The sequence below is a fragment of the Acanthopagrus latus genome, chromosome 9 (assembly GCF_904848185.1).
Source record: "Acanthopagrus latus isolate v.2019 chromosome 9, fAcaLat1.1, whole genome shotgun sequence".
NCBI classification, from domain to species: Eukaryota; Metazoa; Chordata; class Actinopteri; order Spariformes; family Sparidae; genus Acanthopagrus; species Acanthopagrus latus.
The window spans coordinates 26,280,494-26,301,625 of record NC_051047.1 but is presented as its reverse complement, the minus strand read 5'-3'; the positions used below and the strand labels follow the sequence as shown (position 1 = coordinate 26,301,625).

The 21,132-nt window shown below is 41.3% G+C and overlaps 5 protein-coding genes across 11 annotated transcripts in view; 3 read left to right on the top strand and 2 right to left on the bottom strand.

Moving 5' to 3' along the window:
• The window catches only part of glsb (glutaminase b), a 35,040-nt gene extending 29,957 nt beyond the window's left edge, over positions 1 to 5,083 (bottom strand). For 2 of the 4 annotated variants that reach the window (XR_005076867.1, XM_037109309.1), the window contains exon 1: positions 4,412 to 5,052. Coding sequence is in view for 3 of the 4 variants with exons in the window: in XM_037109309.1 (XP_036965204.1) it covers positions 4,412 to 4,713 (302 nt within the window). In the remaining variant the exon portion in view is untranslated. Of the gene's footprint in view, positions 1 to 4,411 lie in introns of all 4 variants that reach the window. The other 2 variants (XM_037109310.1, XM_037109308.1) reach the window with 2 other exon arrangements.
• Positions 5,084 to 6,073: 990 nt separating this feature from the next.
• fkbp7 (FKBP prolyl isomerase 7) lies at positions 6,074 to 11,064 on the top strand. Its single transcript, XM_037109312.1, has 4 exons — positions 6,074 to 6,609; positions 7,511 to 7,662; positions 8,752 to 8,879; positions 9,546 to 11,064. Exons 1-4 carry the CDS (start codon positions 6,392 to 6,394, stop codon positions 9,705 to 9,707), a joined length of 660 nt encoding a protein of 219 aa, XP_036965207.1. The 5' UTR covers positions 6,074 to 6,391; the 3' UTR covers positions 9,708 to 11,064.
• A 452-nt stretch (positions 11,065 to 11,516) lies between these two features.
• Positions 11,517 to 14,265, bottom strand: osgepl1 (O-sialoglycoprotein endopeptidase-like 1). Its single transcript, XM_037109682.1, has 7 exons — positions 13,785 to 14,265; positions 13,314 to 13,701; positions 13,032 to 13,236; positions 12,317 to 12,465; positions 11,983 to 12,113; positions 11,831 to 11,902; positions 11,517 to 11,741 (listed from the first exon to the last, which is right to left on the bottom strand). The coding sequence occupies exons 1-7, from the start codon at positions 13,994 to 13,996 to the stop codon at positions 11,657 to 11,659; spliced, it is 1,242 nt and encodes a 413-aa protein (XP_036965577.1). The 5' UTR covers positions 13,997 to 14,265; the 3' UTR covers positions 11,517 to 11,656.
• Positions 14,266 to 15,357: 1,092 nt separating this feature from the next.
• On the top strand, positions 15,358 to 17,913 carry alkbh6 (alkB homolog 6). 2 transcript variants are annotated; one of them, XM_037110643.1, is made up of 3 exons: positions 15,358 to 15,498; positions 16,512 to 17,244; positions 17,277 to 17,913. In XM_037110643.1, the coding sequence occupies exon 2, from the start codon at positions 16,517 to 16,519 to the stop codon at positions 17,222 to 17,224; it is 708 nt and encodes a 235-aa protein (XP_036966538.1). In that variant the 5' UTR covers positions 15,358 to 15,498; positions 16,512 to 16,516; the 3' UTR covers positions 17,225 to 17,244; positions 17,277 to 17,913. The 2 variants fall into 2 exon arrangements, with proteins under 2 accessions (XP_036966538.1, XP_036966539.1); XM_037110644.1 differs by lacking the exon at positions 15,358 to 15,498 and adding an exon at positions 15,549 to 16,284 and having other exon boundaries at positions 16,512 to 17,913.
• Positions 15,364 to 20,791, top strand: adat3 (adenosine deaminase tRNA specific 3). Of its 3 annotated transcripts, XM_037110639.1 has the most exons (3): positions 15,404 to 15,498; positions 18,153 to 18,192; positions 18,908 to 20,791. In XM_037110639.1, exons 2-3 carry the CDS (start codon positions 18,175 to 18,177, stop codon positions 19,946 to 19,948), a joined length of 1,059 nt encoding a protein of 352 aa, XP_036966534.1. In that variant the 5' UTR covers positions 15,404 to 15,498; positions 18,153 to 18,174; the 3' UTR covers positions 19,949 to 20,791. The 3 variants fall into 3 exon arrangements, with proteins under 3 accessions (XP_036966536.1, XP_036966534.1, XP_036966535.1); XM_037110641.1 differs by lacking the exon at positions 18,153 to 18,192 and having other exon boundaries at positions 15,364 to 15,498; XM_037110640.1 differs by lacking the exons at positions 15,404 to 15,498; positions 18,153 to 18,192 and adding an exon at positions 18,202 to 18,223.
• The last annotated feature ends 341 nt before the right edge of the window (positions 20,792 to 21,132 follow it).

The following is a 21,132-nucleotide window of genomic DNA, read 5'->3' as shown; positions in this document are numbered from 1 at the left end:
TGTGTGTGTGTGTGCAGAGCTGTCCACAAGTATCTAATCTATATCCTTGTGGATAGTCCTGTGTATTGAGGTGCATAATGAGTAAGGGGGAGTAAAAAAAGATGAATCTGGTTGGAATTTATAGAAAATGATTCATCTTAATACAGACAAAACCTTTTTAATCTAGCTGTGAAACCTCACGAGGCGTCACTCTCGACCTGTGAAAACATTTGTTTAATCACATCTGTAGCTCTGGAGAATCCTTGTTGATGATATCACAGTGTGATCTCAGGTGGTATCTTGCATCAAGACTCAAAAAATGCAGTCCATTTATATTGTGCATTTACAGCAGCAGGCATGGGAACGTCTGACTAAAAATCTAGTTAGTTGCATTAAAGTGTAGAATCGTGTATTATCATTTTGTGGACTCATACTTGCTAGAAGTCAGGATATCTCAGCTTCAGCGATTAGGTGATGCGATGTCACAATATTCACTATAACTGGGATGCATCTGCAATGACATTTAGCTCTAGTACATAACATTAAAGCACAACTTTTTGCACTAAGCTAATTGGCTATCTTTACATCTGTGCTGAAGTTCCTTTCTGGGCCAAACAAAGACACTGACCCACTGTTGCCTTTTAGCTCTAGTCCCTTTTCTAGGCAACTGCAACCAAACTTCTTCCATCATAAATACTAACAGTCATCCAACGGCAACATGATGGGGTAGATGGATGAATTAGCATGTGCCATATGTCTGTTTAAACTGCACAAACAGATCTGGTGTGAATTCAGCCCGAAAACACCATGTTTCTCAACATTCACTCATTTAAAAATCCTCTTCGTCTTCACGGGCAGATGGCTCGGCCCATTTGTCGCTGGATGACTGCTCATTGGGATAAGCACAACACTTTGAGAGTTTCCTGGATACGAGGTTAAGACTGAGAGGTGCTCTTTATATCTCTTTTTGCTCTGGAGGAATTACAGTTCTGTGGGATTTACACAGCCTAGCTGTCAAGGTAAAATGTTGGCAGTTAACGTTCCTGCAAACCACTTAAACGTCAAAATCGTACATGTCATGGGTTTTGTAGCATATTAACATTTCTGCAATGTTCACATTACATCTTTATTAGCTAACTTTCATGTCGGGAGGTGAAGTTACAGGTGAAAAACTAGATATCTTTATGGGAAGTCAGAACATGTTTGTGGTTACAAAACCAGATACTTTTGACCAGCATTTCCAGCCGTGTCTGCGGTGCATCATGTTTTAAGTTTAAACATGATGTTTTCCTAAACCTAAACAAGTGTTGTTTGAGCCTACACCTAATATGACCATAAGCACAGCATTATTATGGGATAATTGAACAGAAAGACACATAAACTTGCAACATTCTCTTTGCTGGCTTTTCAACAAAAAAACACAGAAGCATAAATATAGTATATACTGTGGGTGTTTTGGGTGCCCAAGAAAATAGAAAATGTACAAGATGTGAAAGGGAGACAGAGTGGACTCAAGTTGCAGACTGGAGGCTGCAGAGAGCTGGCTGTGATATCCTTAGCAAGGTCACAATAGTGACTTAACACCAGACTACAGTGTCTTTCGGGTTTTTGGCATGTGTATCAGCCATTTGTCAGTTTAACATTTTAATCCTATCCACATCCACCCACTAATGCTGTAACTGATTCCATAAACAGCTCAGGGTGGATGGCTGTGAGCCAGGGATCTTCTTACTTTACAACAAGTTTGTGAGGCCTTTATGTGATAACAGTGATCTGTATCTTCATGTCAGCTAAACCAGGTAACAGCTCCACTGTGCTCCTCTGTGTAAATCAAAGAGAACAAATAGTTCTGCTTAATTAGTAAATGAGTCAGAGTGGAGATGGGACTGATTGTTTCTCAGTCCACAGAATGGTATGATGGGAGTCATAAACTACACTTACAGCTGTGGTTTATCTTGTGAGTCATCACCAGCAATGAGGTCAGAATGACACCCACATCACGTGCATCAACACCTCTTTTTCTGCTGCTGACCCATAAAATATGAATCACACGACAGAGTCCACCTACTGAGAACATTAAGTTTCCAAGGACAGTGTTGTCCTGAGCATCTGAACACATGCACACACACATGCAGATGCTCCACTTCAGCCTAGTTTATCCCTCAGGCCAAATAACTTTAGCTGTTTTCAAAATACCACAAGATCCCTGTAAAGGTGTTTGCTGCAATTATTTAGGGGCCCTTTGACATGTCATGGCAAAAATGTCAGTGTTGCACAAAAACAGCATTCATGCTCGAGGTCATTTTCCACTGCAAGAGTTTTACTACCTGACACCAGGGGTTTCTGTGACTGAACTTTTCTGTGTTTTGGTGCCTATGTTTCCTCTGTACTTTAGCGTTCACTTTGATCGGCCTCAGCTCTCGCAAAACTAATAATGGCCTGGACTTCTTCGTTTTTTCAGAATATTGAATTTGCATTTGGCAACACCTCCTGTGACGTGTTAAGAGTTAGCTCCAGGAACAAAAACAAGGTTGGTCACATTTCATTAATGGAACGGGAAGACAGAAAAACTACTGGCCCACACTGCTTATATGAATACCCCCCACCGATACATATCTATCTGATTACAATGCACAGTCCTGACGTATCCTCATTTCTAGGTCAGGAAACATCCTAGTTTCCCGCCCCAGCGATTTTCTAGAGCCCTGATGAAGACCTGGTGTTTTTTAAAATAATATTTCCTTCATTGTTTGACAGAGTTTCTTTTATTTAGAGTGCTTTGACTGCATCTGGTTTATGGCGCGCTCTTTCTACTTTTCTGATTTTTATCAGCATGGTATTACATAGAACAAGCCATCATCTCTTTCCCCTCACATGTCAGTCATTTCGGTAACACGCAAACAAGCTGTCGATCATCAAAAGAAAAGACATGGGCTGCGGTTTCTATGTTGGCAGCCAGCTGCAGCTGTATGTAATGACTGAAATGTGAAATCAGCATTCTTGATCATTTATACCCAGCGATGGAAAATGAGACTATTATTCTCTAATTTCTCCATTTCATGCACAACATCATACTGAACAAAAGGGTAATTTGGACAAAAACAGGATCAAAAGCTGTGCTATAAATCTGAATAAAGAGCTTTGTCAATGTACTGCACAATGGAAAATCATTATGATGTAGATTTCACTTTTTTGCTTGTACATCTGACTTCAAAATCAGAGCTCTGCCTTGTGCTACAAGCATGCTTTAAAATAATGTCTCATACCAACACAAATCAGTGGGAAAACTTTTTGACTAAGTACCATTAAGACTGACCATCATCTCCAGTCTGCTTAGCTGGTAAAAGGTATTGTGTTTTGTGAAAAATATTTACTCAACAGGTGTTACTTACAACGTTTAACATTATACATTACTTATGAACTGCTTTGAGCTTAATTTGTCTACCTTCAACTGTGTACTTATGTGTTTTCTTGTAACTCTAAAATGTATGTGTCTAAATTTGCAGATGACTAGTTAAGCACAAATAGCCTGAAATTACTTAGGTGTCATGTCTACAGCACCACACAGAGGTGGAGGTGCTTTTCAAGATAATGAAAAGAATATGCACTCTCGTTTTGCATGTATTTTAATAGGAAAACTACATGCAAACTGGCGACTACTAGCTGATACTGTTGGCAGTCTGGAGCAGCTCTGTGGCATATACGCAGGAACTTGACTGGAGGGGGGGAGGCCACAGTGGAAATTACTGGAAACTACACAGTTCACACAGGCTCATCTCCAGCCACTATTAACACCAAAAAGTACATGTAAGAAATACATTAAGATCCTTCACTTTAGATCCATGTCGCCCATGTACTGCATGTTATTAACTGATTACGAGCCTGAATGTGGATGTTTTAATCCTCTAAACAGAGCCACTGCTGTTTCACTTTCACAGACTAACCCGCACCATGCTGCGTGTTGTTTCCACAGGTAGAGACAGCTAACATTAACGTTTAATACCAGCCGGTGGCGGCCAACTTAAAATCCTGATTAACTTGGGGTTAAGTTGTCGTGTTGGTATTTGAAGGAGACGTATTTATAAAGCCTCTGGGCACTGAGCCAACGGAGGCTGCTGGCTGTCGGTATGTATGACCGAGCTACACATGGTGTGTGATGGCTGCCGCTCGTTAACAGGCTGGTACAGTGAACATCAGCTAGCCATATTCTTATTGTATATACATTAAGTTGCGAGCTAAGTGTTTACGGTGAGACTGTACGAGCCACTAATGTGTATCACAGATATTAAAGATTTAAGAGCTAGCTAGTTATGCTAGCCGTTTATGACGGTTGGCGAACATCCGCTCGCGCCTGTATGCGTCACAACCAGCCCGCCGTCCATCACACCGACCAGCCTGTTCATCCCGTCAAATCACCGGACTTTCAACCTACTTGTCGCTGGCTTCTTCGCTGCTGACACCGTCTTTCTTCACTTGCTCGTCCAGCACCACGGCGCCTTCAGTTTTCGCGCAGTAGGAGCGGAACGGGGCGGCGCAGGGTGCGGTGCGCAGCGCCGGGCGGTGTGAAGCGGCATGGAAGACCTTCAGCGGAGCAGCTCGGGAGTCAACGGAGGAGGTGCCGAAGCAGCAGTGGCGGGTCGGTAACCAGGTTTTCTGTCTAGAGCCGGACAAGGGACGCTTGAGGCTGGCTGCAAACAAGTCCTTAAGCACTGTGGAGAACCTAAAATGTAACATCTCAATCCTGTCGGGCAATTAGAGAGAAATTCTTGTTTCCAAAAAAAAGGTTCGGTAGAAGCAGCAGAGGTTGGTTCGGTCTGTCTCGGAACGCACTGAAGGTCTGAGAGGCGATGAGTCACACACGCTGGCGCCCAAATATAAATAGAGGAGCGTTCACGCCCCCGCCGCTCCTATTGGTGGACACGAGAGCTACCCGCCTCCAAAGAGCATTCCTGACGTTCTATTGGACAGTCGTTGTGCCTGTCATTTCCTGTTATTTTTTTCTCCTTTGGACAGTAAAGTGAGCCTCTGTAGTTTGTTTTATTCAAAGAAGGGACAATTTAAATTAATTAAGATGAGCATTTATCATGTAAATGTGCTAGATTTAGCCGTTTGTGTTAATATTGATTTTATCTTGGTGACATTTCACCATTTGAGGGAGTGGTGCATCTGTCAGGGAGGCAGAGGTCATATAATCACAGGGTCACTTGACAGAGGTGTTGAAGACTGGGAAGAGGAATTCAGACTGCAAATGAAATGTTACGTTTCCTTTTGTCTATGATTAACAAATAGCTCATCACAGAGAAGAGAGAGGTACTCATTTTTGCATGGGTCAGTTTTGTCTAGTAAGTATTCCTTTTTGTTTTTGTATTGTTTGGGAATTTGGGTAATGCTGTGGGTACTCAAGGTTATGTAATAATAAATGTGATAATACTGTTAATGGCAATTATCACCTTTATCTATGTAGCACCTTTAAAACAAAGTGCAAAAGTGCTTTGACAAACAAGCAAAGGCAGAAAACTGAGGATCGCATTATTACAGAATAAATGCTCAACAGCTGAGCCAAACACAAGAAAGAAGAGTCTAAGTTGAGTTAAAACAAGAAGGCAGAACAGAAAATGTATGAAAACAAAGAGTCAATATGATTAATTACAAGTACAGGGAATACAAGCGATAAAACAGGCAAAATCAGCGACACAGAAAGAGAGAGGAAAAGAACACAAAGGGTGAAGAAAGTATTTAGATCCTTTACCAAAGTAAAAGTAGTGGAGGTATGTAGCAAAAATAAATAGTGAGTATACTTAAAATATTAAATGTATTGATAAGAACAAATGTCAGATAATTAATTAGTTGTTTCAGATGATGGATTGATGGCCGAACATATTTTTGTTCTGTTTCAATATCTAATAAAGTATCTATCAATCATAATATGTGTTTTTATATGCTCTTTGTATAAATACATCTTAATTTATAAAGTAAGCAGTTACCTTAAAACTTTTCTGATCGTTATTTATTAATCCATTTTGTTTTTAGTATCATACAGTACATGTTATTAGTTGTTTATAATCTGTTTATCATCATCTGTTTATTAGAAAAAGAATAAAACAACAATAACACTAAAATTCTACTTGTGTTTTTTTATTATCGCCCTCAGTTTAGTCTGTCAGGCGGAATTTCCGCTCAGGCTGGGTTCCGCCTCCACCGAGTCTCTCCAGTCCAGTGAGCGATACTTTAGTGAGGACTGGACTGGAGCCGTGGTTCGGCCCAGTTACAGTGAAGGAAGTGGGTCTTTTACGCACAGGAAGTAGAAACCCCTGACAGTCACAGCTCAGGGCAGGAAACTCCCACAGAGTCCACAGCAGCGGCTCTCCACGTCTTCCTGCGCGTCCTGAAGTTGCCACGACTGCACAGCAGCATGATGTGGAGGCTGGTAAGCTGCACACTGTGCCTCTTTATGTCCTCACAGCTCGGGCTGTCGTCTGTCTGGGCGGCAGCAGACGAGCTGGAGGGCGAGGTGAAGATTGAAGTTCTGTTCAAACCCGAGGAGTGCAGTCCAAAGAGCAAAAGAGGAGATCTGCTGAACGCCCACTACGATGGATACCTCGCCAAAGACGGGTCTCAGTTCTACTGCAGGTCGGTTGTCTGAGAGAAAACTTAAAGAAGTGTTCTTTATAAGACAGTCTGATGCTCTGAGAGTCTCCATGCACGTTTGCAGACACTTTATTACTGTATTATTAGTGACACATGATGATCAGAGGAGGTTTTACATTACATGCCATAAGCTAAAGTCTTCTCTGTGTGTGTTGTAGCATTATGTAACCTCTTATTCCATCAATGTGGCATCAGTAAAGTTTATTATTAGACTGGTAAGGGCACTAAATATTGGGAATTGTAGTTAATTCTGCTTTAAAACCAACTTCAGCTCACCTGGATCAGTGGAGTGTGAGGGGACTGTGAGGAAGTTATTGGGGAGGGGCTAAACTTATATTTCATGTTATACATATGGATAAAAGTATTCGCAAAAACAAAGAAGCATTAATGGCATACATTGAAAATAAGTGAAAACACAGCCACTCTCAGGTGCATATACATAAACAGTGCAGGTAATGTGGGGGACCTCTGGGGGCCCTGGAGCAATTCAGATTGTCACCTGGGAAATACACCTGTATGCAAATAGGGCTCATAAGAGTACAGATTATTTAGCATTTATCGGCTGGTAATTGTGATGTACTGAAAGTTAGAGCCGAGACTCTTCCTCCATCCAAGTTTGGTGGAATCTGTTCTGTAGACTTTGTGCGATCCTGCTGATAAAATCCAAAACTAACAAACTACAGCACACAGGTGGAAACATGACCTTGGCAGAGGTGTTTTAAGAAGTAGGCCTGTTGGAGGAAACTGCAAACAGGGCGCAGTTATCTCAAGAGGCCAAAGTGAAAGTGACAATACCCCACCTCCCTTCGTCTAGTGATGATAATCGTACAGTTCAGTATTGATATGAATTGTGATTGATTGTTTGTTTCTGTTTCTGTTTTAGTCGATCAGATAAGGACGGCCACCCTCAGTGGTTCGTGCACGGCGTTGGACAAATCATCAAGGGCCTTGACATTGGGATGAAAGATATGTGTGCTGGAGAGAAACGAAAGATAACCGTTCCACCTGCCCTGGCCTTCGGAGAAAAAGGCAAAGGTAAGGCAGAAAGTGAGATTTCCATGTATCATCCATGTATTAAATAACAGGTTTAAGTGACATATAAATATGTCAAAAATCAGAAACTGCCTTTAAACAAGCTATAAGGACTTCTGTAATGTTGTGATGTCATAACTTTACAGTCATCACATTCGACAAAACCAGCACGGCCATGCTTATAATAATGCAGGCAGAAACATGATGGGCAGCGGCTGCTCAGGCCTGTTTGAACTGACCAATCAGAGCAGGCCAAGCATTAGGGGAGGCGGGGCCTTAAAGAGACAGGCACTGAAACGGAGCTTTCAGACAGAGGGTGAATAGAGGTGCTGCAGCAATGGACATGTGAACATTAAAGCATGTTTTCTAGAGGATCCACTGAGCAAAATTAAGAAGTAACAACTGATCGGCCACTGTGTAATACTGTTTCTGTGGTAGAGGAGCCGCTTTGATGCTGTCTTGTCTTCTTTTACAGCTGTGTAGTTGAAAGGGCATCACATCCCTGGCAGTGTTTGCTACTCATCCCTCCACATGGCATGTACTGTAAGCATGTACAAAGGTTTAAAGGTCTCTGCTTCATTTTGCTCCCTCTTGTGTGCACTGGAGCAGAAAACTAACAGCTGATTAGTCTTCAACCTTTAATGACTGTTTCCTCCAAACCTCTTCACAAGGAGTTTCTGATCTGTCTAGTTTTGCTCTTTTGTTGAGTGAAAACTAAAATGGAGCTTTCACGTTCTTGTTATTTTCTGTCTTTCCTGCTCATGAATGAATTAACTGTGATTGCATGTTGCTTGTTTATTTTCTTGCTGCGTTAACCATACCTGTAACTGGCCTTTAGATTTTGTAGAATTATGCTCTTGGAGACAAATCATCACGTTCTTATCTGATTGTTTTGGTTCGTTTTGTTTTGATGAAGTCTTGAAATGTAATTGAATCACCAACCAAATCAGATAAACAACATTTTTTCCCTCGAAATGCAACTCCCATCCCTTCCTCAGAACTTCTCAGCTCCACTCTTTTGAAGGCAGAGTCCTCATTATTTCCGTCTTTCTGCCTCGTGGTCTTTTAAAATCCTGTTCTCTGTTTGAATAGATCCAGTGCCGCCCAACGCCACGGTGGTCTTTGAGGTGGAGCTTTACTCGGTGTCCAAGGGACCACGCAGCATGGAGGCTTTCGGAAGGATGGACCTCGACAAAGACAGAAGTCTTACAAGGGAGGAGGTAAATCTGGATATTTCCTTAATAATTATTCAGTTAAATTAAACCCGCTTGCATTTGGAGTTCAGGGGTCTTGTGACGGTTGGTTATCATGCAGACTTGTGCCAAGAGTACCTTCATCTAAAGTTGATGTCGGTTGTTTACGTCTTCTCTTATCGCAGGCTTTAGGAATAACTTGTAAAGACTTTTCTTAGAAGACCACAATTGTTTGCGTCCTCATTATCTCACATCGTAAACACACACAGAGTTGAGAAGGCTGTACATCGTTTAACCATTAATTTATTAACTGCATATCTGTGCAGCAATTATTTACAGCAATGTCAAGACAAAATAAAGGACAATATCAAGACCAGTAAAACCACAAGGGAAGCTTATCGTTATGGCATGAAACTGATCAGAGAATAACTCCATATAAGAAAGGTCATAAAGGATCAATGTTAAACTAAATGTAAAGATTGTCTATACTCATATGACTTATAGTCATGACGTTATCTTGATTAATGATAGCACATTAAAGAGGAAGAGGCCAATGACCTGCTATCAATGACATTTACAGTTTTATTCGTCTCCGGTGTGGTTACGTGGTTCAGACATCACAACAACAGCAGGTCGTTATGAAAGAGGAGTGTTGTAAAAGTTATTGACTCTGAGGTGCTCCTTGTTTTCCAGGTGAAGGAATACCTGAAGCTGGAGTATGAAAAAGGTGGGAAGCCTCGTGACGACCCGTTCTACCAGAGGATAATTGATGATATATTCCGCAAGAGTGACAACGACAGAGACGGGACGATCAGCTCGAAGGAGTATAATATTTATGAGCACGATGAGCTCTAGTATTGGATCGAGTGGTTAATTTTTTTAGTGTGTGTGCTTTGATAGATTAGAGAGAAAGTAAGAGGAAATAAAGGGAAAATCCACCGTCAGATCGTCTGACACAGGGAGATACCAACTTTTTTGAGTACTTTCTGGGTGTTAGTTTGTGATTCATTATTTTGTGATTCATTTCAGTTCATAGTTTCCTACTTTTCCAGAGTGCCTTTTAGAAAAAAAAAAGCCCTGTGTGCATTTTAGCCTGGCTCTTCTTCTTCTATGGCTGATTTTAGCCAGACTTTTGGATATTAGCATCAGTCTGACAGCGTGAACATCGAGAGAGGTCTTGTGTCTTTGAGTGACTGACATTTTTGCAAATCTATTGGAATTCATTTTGGTGTGAAACACATTGTCTATAGGTCCTGAAAAAATCTTAAATTTGAATTTGTGAGTTCTTAATAGTCGCTTGTGTTTGCCCGTCAGTGTCAAAGTCCACATTTCTGATTACAAATCTTTAAACCACTGCTTCCCTCTATTGGGCTACTGGAGTTAAAACACGCACTCGTCATCATTGTCCTACATAGAAAACCTACCGCTGAAGGGAACCACATTTTGTACATATTTCTTACCTTCATAAATATCTGCAGTGCTTGGATAAGTAAAGGAGGATTTGTCCAAAAGTGTCTGCTACCTGTAGACACCCTGTTAAAAGAACAGCAGCCGTCAGTATCAAGCCGCCTTGTGTGTGTGTGTTTGACCGATAATCCAAGAAAAAGATACGAAAACACCAAACGCTTAAATGGTAAAATGAGGAAAACATTGTTGAGGATTCAGCTCAAGTGTTAAACAGTTTCTGGGTGGATTTTCCCTTTAAAAGCCAGACAGGAAATAACTGTGTTTAATATTTGGAGTCCTCAACATCTTTCCAAGAGCAATCTCCAACACCTGAGGAGTCTTTGACTTTTGTACAAATACCACTGAAGTTGTGCATTTGAAATATTTCATTTCTGCCTTTAAGCTTTGTCAGCACAAATGTTCAGCACAAAGAAGAAACCACACGATTGCACAACGTTCTGGAATCAGTGGCTGGAAACTGTCAGATGAGATTTCAGCGTAAAATAAGTGACTGCAAAGATATTTTCTTCCCCACTTAAGAGTGCACAGTAATATTTACATGCCTGAAAGGGAATAAATGTGGCTGTGACGGAGGTGTTTGATTATAATTGTTGATGAAAAAGCACATGAATGTGTAGTCGTGGTTTGTCAGACATGTTTACAAGTTTTGTGTGTGGTTAAAATCATGATAATTATCAGTATCCAGCTGAACAATTGTTGTATTCATTAACAAAAATAAATAAGTCACACTTTGCGTGGAAAACTACGGCATGTCTCGTGTCTTTTAAGTTCTACTTTAGATTGTAATTACTGAAAAAGGCTGAAATTACTATTCCTTCTTGCTCAGGTGGATCAGATGTACCTGGTGTGAACAGACAGACTGTTCTTTGTAAATTCGGTATGAAATCTAAATTAATACAATTTTAAAGACAGAACGAAAACTGTTCAGCAAACGGATAGGTCTTTCTTTTCAAATTGTGATTTTACAATCATTCTTTATTTTCCATTTAAAAATAAAAAGTTAACATTTAAAGTTATAATCCTGTTAGAAATCTGTTTTTTTTTACAGTATCTGTAATCTAAATACATCTTTTTTTTCTGTAACTTTATTGGAATACAGTTGTTTAAAAGTCCAGTTGCAGCAAACCAAGAAGATTTTACTTTGATGGATCTTTAATTTTCAGGCAGTTTTTAGGGTCCACTTAAAAAAAGGTCAGCTCAGATGTATAATAACAATTTTATTCATAAACTGCTGCTTAATGTGTTTATCCATATATATTATATACACAGTATATAATTTGAACTCAGACGATCTACAAGCGACAGAAATATTTGTTTGCACTGAACAGAACAAACAGTCAGTTGGGGATCTTCATCCTGATGGACTGAAGCCTGATGGCTGCTGCCTTCACCTCTGCTGTCATGTCGACTCCCAGCGGCGCCCTGCAACACAACATTAATGTGGAGCAATACAGATTTTAATCAGCTGCACATATAAATTAACCTAGTTAATGTGTTCAGCATTGACTCACTTTGGCTCGTAGCAGACGTCCACACTTGGAGGCAGTATCCCTTTCCCTTCTCTCAGGCGTTCAACACCGTTCCTTGTTAGAAAAAAAGAAAAAAATGCACATTCAGTGGGACAAAACATCCAGTCAGATTCACTGGAGGTCAGTAAACGCACCATGCGATCATCACTCCGTTGTCAGTGCAGAATTTGGCCGGAGGACAGAGCAGCTGTAGTCCTGTCGCCTCCGTGATGATGCTCAAAGCTTTACGAATGTACTGATTGCTTGCGACTCCTCCAGACAGCACCTGTCAAAGAAGAGTTTAATGATGAATACTTCAAATCTACATTTGGATTTTCTGTGATTTACAGGATGAGGCTACCAGGGATTAGTTTATATTAGAATAGGAGTAAACAGGGCATTTGTTGAGGACTATTTTCAGCTGGGGATTAATTGATTACTTGATTAACTGAGTTGATTTTTCACATTAAGACATTATGTTTCACTCACCAAGGTGGGACTGCTCGATGGCAGCAGTCCGTTCGCTTTGCAGAACAAGATGGCTCGATGTGTTCGCTTTGCGAGATGAGTGGCGACTGTGTGCTGAGTGGCAGCTGCAATATCATTCACACACGACAGCAGAGTCCCTTGTTCTATACCTACAGAGGGAGACAGAGACGGGTACAAATCTAGTGTCTGCCAACCTGTAACCAGACAGAAGCTAGCAGACAAAGAGGCCAAGTACAATTTCACTTCTTCAAAACCTCCTTCCATGTTGTATTTTGTAAAGCTGCGATGATTAATGGATTAGTTGTTGCCTTTTAATAATTCATAGCTAACTAACTTTTAAATCCAGCTTCTTAAATGTTATCATTTTCTGGATTCTTTCCTCCTCTGAGACAGAGAACTAAGTATCTTTGAGTTGTGGACAGAAAGACCAATAGGTTTGAGGATGTGATCTTGGGGTTTAAGAAACAATGAGCGATATTTATCATAATTTTCTGACATTTCATAGACCAAACATCTAATCGATTAATAAAAAAATATGATATGCTGCTATGATATCCTAATTTCCCCTAGAGGATTGATAAAGTAATAATTCCAGACACTGCAATTCAGAAATGTATATTTTCTGTTTACATCGGTGTTGATTAAGTCAAAATGTCTTCAGATCTCATCCCTGGTGATGGGATACGGTTATCTGAGACCTTGTGTCTACTCTTACCTTCCTCTGCCTCTTTTTTCATTATCGCCATTGTAACTTGATTTCTCAGCCCGGCGAAAGAAAAGCAGCAGTCGTACGTTTGTCCCATAGGTGTCGTGAAACGGAACCTCGTCCTGTCACCATCCTTTGCCAGGAGCTCTATGGCCTGTCCTCCACTCAGTGTGGAGCACTGCGGGTGCTTGATGAGGGACAAACGTCTGGCCACCTGTGAATCCACAAAAGATGATATTTCATTTGTTTTGTAATCATATACTGAATTTCATTTCAGTGTCAAGATCTCACTTTATCCAGTGTGTCCCCTGGAGCTTCATCCAGAGTGCGACCCAGAAGCAGGAAGTCGTCGACTCCTCTGGCCACAGCGAGGAGCGAGTGACCTCCGGAGACGAGCAGCACCAGGAAGGGGAAGGCGACGGGCTGAAGCATCCTGACGGTGAGGGCGTGGGCCTCCATGTGGTGGATGGGGATGAAGGGCTTGTTGTGCTGCCTCACAAACTTCTGACTGAACTTGAGGCCAATGCCCAAGCTCAGTGCCAGGCCTGGCTTCACAGTGGTGGCCACAGCAGAGAGCTGGCTGGGGTCCACGTTGCTCCTCTCCAGAGCCTCCTGGACCACACGCTCTATGTTTTCTCTGTGGAGCTGCTGGGCCACCATGGGGATGACGCCACCAGTCCTGAAGCATGCAAAAAGTAAATCATACATGTCAGAAAAAGCCTGAAAACAAGCATCCTGATATGTTACAACTGTGACACCCACCTGAGATGCACAACTTTCTGTGAATGTAGAGACTCTCCAAGGATTTCACCTGTCTCGTCCAGGACTGCAGCTCCAGTCTCATCACAGCTCGTCTCAATACCCAGAACTAGTCTGGAAGATGCTGCTTTTCCACATGAAGGAGAGCCAAAACATGTGGATCTAAACTGGAGCAGCCTGTGCAGAACTCTTGCTTTTGAAGGGAGCATAGTCATGAATCTTAAATCAACCAACTGCGAGTTAAAACAGTCAAATAAATAAAGGTGACCTCACTTTAGTTCCCATTTGACTTTAAGCTCGCAAAATAAAATAAAATGGACACGAATATGGTCACAGCATTATGTTAAAGTTCAGAGCAACGAACCAAAAAAAAGAAAAGAAAGAAAAATACACGAAGTTGAAGAAATTAAGAGCAGAGAAAATAAGAGCATTGAATGAGCTGTCCGCACTGATATTTCACTTCCGTGTAGCTGTGTCACATGTAAATAATTCCGTGTACCGGCAAGTTTGTGAACTTCGTAAAGTACCTAGAAGCCGCATTTAAAAAAAAAACAACAACAAAAAAACCAAAAACGGGGCCATCTTAACACTACAACTGTTAAGCGTGTACTTTGTAAATGTGAATGTAATTTGAAAACCCGTTAAACCCGGGTCCAAATACTGCGGTCAAGCCAGCCGTGGTTCGCGTTATCTGTGTCAAATCAGTGGCACCTATTTTCCAGTGCGCGAATCTACTAACGTTTACGGTAATTGTAGTGAAACCGAGATTTCAAAGTAAAGGAAGACGTGAAGGGAAAAAAAAAGTATTCTCCATAAGTAGTCACAGCAGCCTAAGGACAGTTCAACTAAACAACCATAATAATAGTACCATATAAACAATATAATAAAAAGGTAAGAAGTAGATTCTTATATAGATTATATGTACAAGTGCCCTGCCCATTTTTGTAACATCATCCCCATGAAGTCATCATTCACATTTAATTTAATTAACTTTGTAAAAGTACAGAACAGAAATCAATAACACTTGAGCTGAGGTGTCCAAATTACCTGAATTCACTCGATTACAATGTTAAAGTAATGTAAATTGATTTAGTTAGTATTGGAATAATAACAAATAAAAACCAGAGAAATGTCAATTTTAAAAGGGACATTTTATAATTCTATTATCTATAATTGTTTGTCTGAGTTGGTTCTATTAATATTTGCTTTATTTTTATTTGTAGGATGAAGTAAAGGACCTCAGGCCAGGAGTTGAACCCAGGAGGAAGAGATAGTTCTTAATCACTAGAGGCCTGCTCCACCAACTGAGGTTGTCCAGGGAGCTGATTGGCTGCTGTGGTAGTATTAGCATTTTTACATAATTTAGTAGTCTAAATAAACTAAATTACAAAGTTTTCAATATCATTATTTAAGGTTTTGACAAAGTATCACTCGAAAAGTACACAGTAAAAGTACTTCATATTATTCATGCAAGTAGCCTAAGAAGTACTTAGTTCAGCAGTATATGAATGTTGGACTGTTTATGGAAACAACGCTTTTGTTTTTTCTCACGTCGTCCTTTACTTTGAAATCCGGAAGGATACCTTCGTGTTACCTTCAGCGGGAACGTTGACGTTTTCAGTTGGGGGACATTTTAGTCTGATGCACCATGATGGAAGCATGGAGCCGAGCGGCTAGCAGGAATTTTTAAACCAAGCGTAGTTTTCATCTAAAAGAGGTAATGATGTTTTTGTGTCACTTCACTGTTAAAATACCCGAGCTTTTAATTTCCTGCAGTTAGCGGCGGCCTGCTGTGTGTTTAACAAACATGGCGCCGCTTCAGAATTTGAATTCTAGCTTTTTCCACCTAGTGGACCGTGTTACCTTCAGGGACACCACACTTATCGTATATCGGATAAAGCAACACACTGACTTCAAATGATTGAGAAGATTATTGTTGTGGAAGCTGTCAGAGTTGTAGTGATATTTGTGAAACAGTCATTTTCATACAGGCAACAAAGGCAACGAAATCACATGACATTTGATGAAACGCGAACATAAATTACACGTTAATTACTGATATGATATTGTGTGGAAGAGCATCGTCAAACAGATAAGTTGAGTGATCAGTATTAGGAATTGCCACTAAAACAAACTGCCCCTTTAAACTTCCTTAAGGAAATAATCGTGACAAAAAACAATTTTAACCTCGGATTGGTCACGGTAAAAATCGTTTTTACAACTAGAAACCTCATAATTACCACACACGTGAAAGCACCATGACGTCAATTGGTACGTGATTTTATCATTGAGGCTTTTTTTCAGAGCAAAAGAAGACAACATTACATATTTCATGAGTTTCGACTAACTTCCAATGAAGTATACAATCTGTTTGTATTAAGTTCTTGTGTTGTTGCCAAATAGTTACCGTGTAAAGGGTTTTATGAATCTAAAGGATGCTAATGCTAGCAACGTAGCTACCCGGAAATGGCTTGGTGGTAATGTGGCTGCTGCTGTTGACAAGGCAAGTTTTGCTGCCAGCATAAACATATAATTCCACTATTAATTCGTTAATTATACAACTGTACGTTTTAATTCATACAGTAGATGTCTAAGTTATCTTTTCAGTCATAGTTGATCTGACTGCGGTCCACTTTACTCCCTGTCAATCACTTTAAGAGAGGTTAGCTAGCATTAGCATTTCTTTTAAAGTTGGGTTTTAACGAGCATTTCATGTTGACTTTTCTAAAGGAGGCATGGAACAGCCAGCATGTATTTTGGAGGAGTTGAAGCAGTTTGTCGTTAAAGATGCCCAACCAACAGTGTATTACATCCCAGATTTCATATCAGAGGATGAGGAGTCCTACCTCCAGCAGCAGGTGTATAAGTCTCCAAAAACTAAGTGGACTCAACTGTCAGGGAGAAGGCTTCAGAACTGGGGAGGGTTACCACATCCAAAAGGCATGCTGGCAGAGAAGATGCCTGACTGGCTCCAGACGTACTGTGAGAAAATCTCCTCTCTGGGTGCTTTCAGTGGGAAAACAGCCAACCATGTGTTGGTGAATGAGTATAAACAAGGAGAAGGGATTATGCCTCATGAAGACGGCCCTCTGTACCACCCCACCGTCACCACCATCAGCCTGGGCTCTCACACGCTACTCGACTTCTACTCGCCCGTCAGCAGCCTGGAGGAGGGCGATACACCGCAGACGGAGGAGAACCGGTTCCTCTTCTCACTGCTGGTGAAGCCTCGCAGTCTTCTGATCCTGCAGGATGAAATGTACCAGAGGCTGCTTCACGGCATCCGGCCCTGTGATCAGGACACACTGACGGACAAGGTGGTAAACCTGTCTGCTGCCGGGGCCCAGCCAGGAGCGACCCTGACCCGGGGAACCAGAGTGTCGCTGACCATTAGACATGTGCCTAAAGTAATAAAGACAAAGTTTATGCTGGGGAGGAAGTGAAGAAAGGACTGCATGTTGACTTGAGAGTTTTTTATGGAACTACATGCAGCTTTTGCTCCTGAAGCATGATATCAATGGGAATCTCCTGCAGGCTGCTTTATGGATTATCTTCACGTGTCCTTAAAGGATCACTTCTAGCTTCATTCAGAATCTGTGCTGCACCTCTGGAACTGGACATTATGAAAGGTGACTTTCAACTATAAATTGATTAAATTATAGATACATCACTGTAATATTTGAAGGAATAATAGAATGTAAACAGTAAATATCTTTTGAGAGAATTCGTATGGAAGATGGCCACTACACATTTAAAAAATAAAACCTCAACAGGAATGTTCAAGGATTCAGTTTATCACGGAAAGCATTTCTGTATGTGCAGCTCTGATGTTAAATCACCAAATGTTTGGTATTTTCAGTTGATGACTGGCTCTAATTATTATTCATTTAAAATGTATTTAATTGTTCATTTATCAGCTTCTTGTTTCAACACTACAGATATAAAATCATTATTGGCTTTGTTTTTTTAATGCATTGTTTACTGGAACCTGACCAATATGAAAAGTGTTTTCTTTACAGCGCATATAGCAGAAAAAATATGCTTGTTGTAATTTAAAATCCTTAAATTCCAAGTTTACTGTGTAAATACAGTGATTTCATTTGAGACAATAAAGTTTATTGTTCAACTAAAATATGCTGCCCCAGTTACATTACTTTGTTTCGTGTTCCACATTTGAGGGATCATTTGACATATGTTAGTTAACTCTCTAATATTGGTATGAGCCCTGAAGTCTTGTCTTAGTCAGGCCCTGTTGTTTATTTAAGGGCTGTAACAAAGAGTCTGACTGATATACAAGAAAGCAGCAAGTGGCTTGTGTAACTTCCAACACGTGTCAGGAAACTTAGATTAGTTATGTGTTTTTTTTTTCAGTTCTGCCTGACTGTCAGACTGGATGATAACACTCAGACAGGTACTTGGTATAGATCATCATGGAAGTTCAGGTATTTGCAATTGGTATCAGGAAAGTAAAAGGTATTCTATCGTCACTACTTCACAGGCGTATCCATGTAGTTGCAGTACCATTACGTAGTTTGTCCATCAGAGGGCACTCATGATGTTATGTTTTACCTGTAAACTGTTCTGCTGAGTGCACATGTTTAATAACCAAAGTTAAGGGTTAGTTATCCACTAAATCAACTTTACTCTTTTGTAACTAACTGTTATTTTCACTGTTGATTATTTCCAAGATGAATCAAGTGGTTGTGTGGTCATTTAAATGTCAGAAGATTGTGAAAAATGTCAATGGACTCTGAAATCATTGTTTTTGGCGAATGTTATTTAAACTTGCTTAACCTGCAGAAAGTCACCAGGATGAAGTCGATCTGTGGTGGCACAATGAACACACTGATTCATCTTCATACATCCAGTCAGTGCTGACACCTCTATCCTGTTCACAAAGTGAACATGCATGAAACAACCCATCCAGTGAGAGTAACAACTGACTTTTTCATGTTTGAGTTAAAAATCAGCTTGAACTTTTGGGACACGAGCTGCCAGCTGATCTCTTTCACTGACTTTAATGAAGCAAAGGTCTTTGTTGGTGTTAGTTACACAACAGAAACTCTCTGTCATCATGATCTCTGTCCTGACTTTGCTCCACTTTGCTGTGAAATCATATTTCACAGGAGAACGCAGGAACAATGGAGCCTCAGACGAAACGCTGGAAAGGCTCGGAGTGTGACACCGACTCCTGGGTGGCGTATCCCGTCCTGTCAGATGAGCAGTCACAAGATGTCGAGCTGATCGAGGCGTTTGCTGCGCCCATTGTGGACAAGAAGGAGACATCTCGACTGGTCCGGGAGCTGAACGGCCTCTACCCTCTGAACGGCCTCCAGCACGTCAAGAGGGTGCGGGCGGTGAAGGGCAGCCTTCATCCTCTGGAGATCCTCGTCTGCCTCGTCAGTGAGGCACCAGACCTGAAGGAGGTCTCCATCGACTCTCTGCTCCCCTCAGGTGGAGTTAAACATGATGGACTGGGTCAGCCTTTTGTGGTCAGGGTCCCTGCCCGTCCTCCTTTGACCCGACCCCAGTTTGAGCTGGTGAACAAACAGTGGCCCACCTCGTTTCATGAGGACAAACAGGTGACGGTGGCCCTGAGAGGAGAGCTCTTCAGCCCGCCTCAGAAATCCAGGATGCACATGTACATGACATCTGCTCTGACTGCTGCCAGGGCAGGAAGCGAGCTGGGAATGGAGGCAGTGGGCGCGGTGATGGTGGACCCAGCGATGGAGAGGATCATCGCAGTGGGTCATGACTGCAGAGGCGACCATCCTCTTCATCACGCCATCATGGTCTGCATTGACCTGGTGGCTCGGAGTCAGGGAGGTGGATGTTACTCTTTTGACAGATATCCTGGCTGCAGCTTTCAGAAGCTTCCTGATGCAGAAGAGAGTCCTCAGCCGTACATATGCACCGGGTATGACCTCTACGTGACCCGGGAGCCTTGTGTCATGTGCGCCATGGCGCTGGTTCACTCCAGGATAGGTCGCGTCTTCTACGGGACCGTGTCTGCTGACGGCGCCTTCGGCACCAAATATAAAACCCACTCGCAGAAAGATCTGAACCATCGCTTTGAGGTCTATAAAGGAGTGTTGGGGAAGCAGTGTGAGGATCTGAACTGTGTGGACCAACACATTAAAAACAAAAGTTCACAGGACAGTCGATGATTGTTGGTGGACTTGGGAAATTCTGAGTTTTAGTTATCACAGGTGACATGTTTTATACAAGCTTTTTTTCCCTTTTTTTAAATAAGGATTTTAATCATGATTGTCGAGATGAAAACCAAAAACAAAGTTCCTTACAGTGTTTGACGCTGACGTTAAACTGTGTGACTTACAGCAGAATCGTTTGAGGATTAAAGAGAAAGTCAGTGACACTGAAGTCTGACTTCAAGTAAATAAGCACAAAAAAAATGTGAATTTGCTGGAGTCAGAAAGAAGTGCTGTTCATTTTTGCAGCAGATTTGAATCTGGTCATTGTCGGAGTAGTTTAATGTATGTCAGTGTCTCTCCTGCAGGAGAGGAAAGCACTGTCACCACCAACAGAAGATGTTATAAAGACACACTAAGTCTTCATCTTAAGTGTCTCAGGAGGCTTTTAACTTTGTAAGTTCAGGCTGGAAGTCGGCTAACATGTTGATCATGTTTCTTTAGAAACTTATTTTAAAGAATTTAAAGTCTCAAGAGAACTCGTGTTTCTAATTTCTTAAGTTGTCTGAACTTCTGAGGTACATTATTTCAGGAGCTTTCATTTCCTTGATAAATGTTTACGACCTCGATGAAGAATGTTCATTTTGTTCTTGTGCAATTTGTTGTAATGCTCCTTTATTGCAGCCATTACCCTGTGTGTGAATCCAGCACCAGGTTTAGACAGGTGTTGGAGCCTTTCCTGATAAGCCCCGGTTTGTGTTACTTCACGGGTCAAAGGTTTGTTGTTCGCCACAGCTGAACTTTCTCCTGTCCACACACTTCATCAGAGCAGCTCCAATTAAAAAGGGAGGTTGTAAAATATATTTAATATCAATGCGCTGACTAAAGCAAGTGTTAAATTCCCTCATAATCTTGAGAAAATCCTCGACATGACTGACCTCTCCTTTGTGGGAAGTACACAAATCCCATAATCATTAGCAACGAAGCAATGCAGCAATTAATGAGCGATGAAACGTTGTGAGGGCACAAACATTTTAATAAGATTAAGTACAAGACTTCTCAGGAGGACTTTGAGCTATGGCCAAACAAAGCAGGACTCGCTGCCTTGATGATAGCAAAAAGTCAAAAACTGAAGAGAGCAGCTACATGAAAAGTAAGTTTTATCGACCTCCCTCAGTAAACACTGAACCTGACAACAGAAA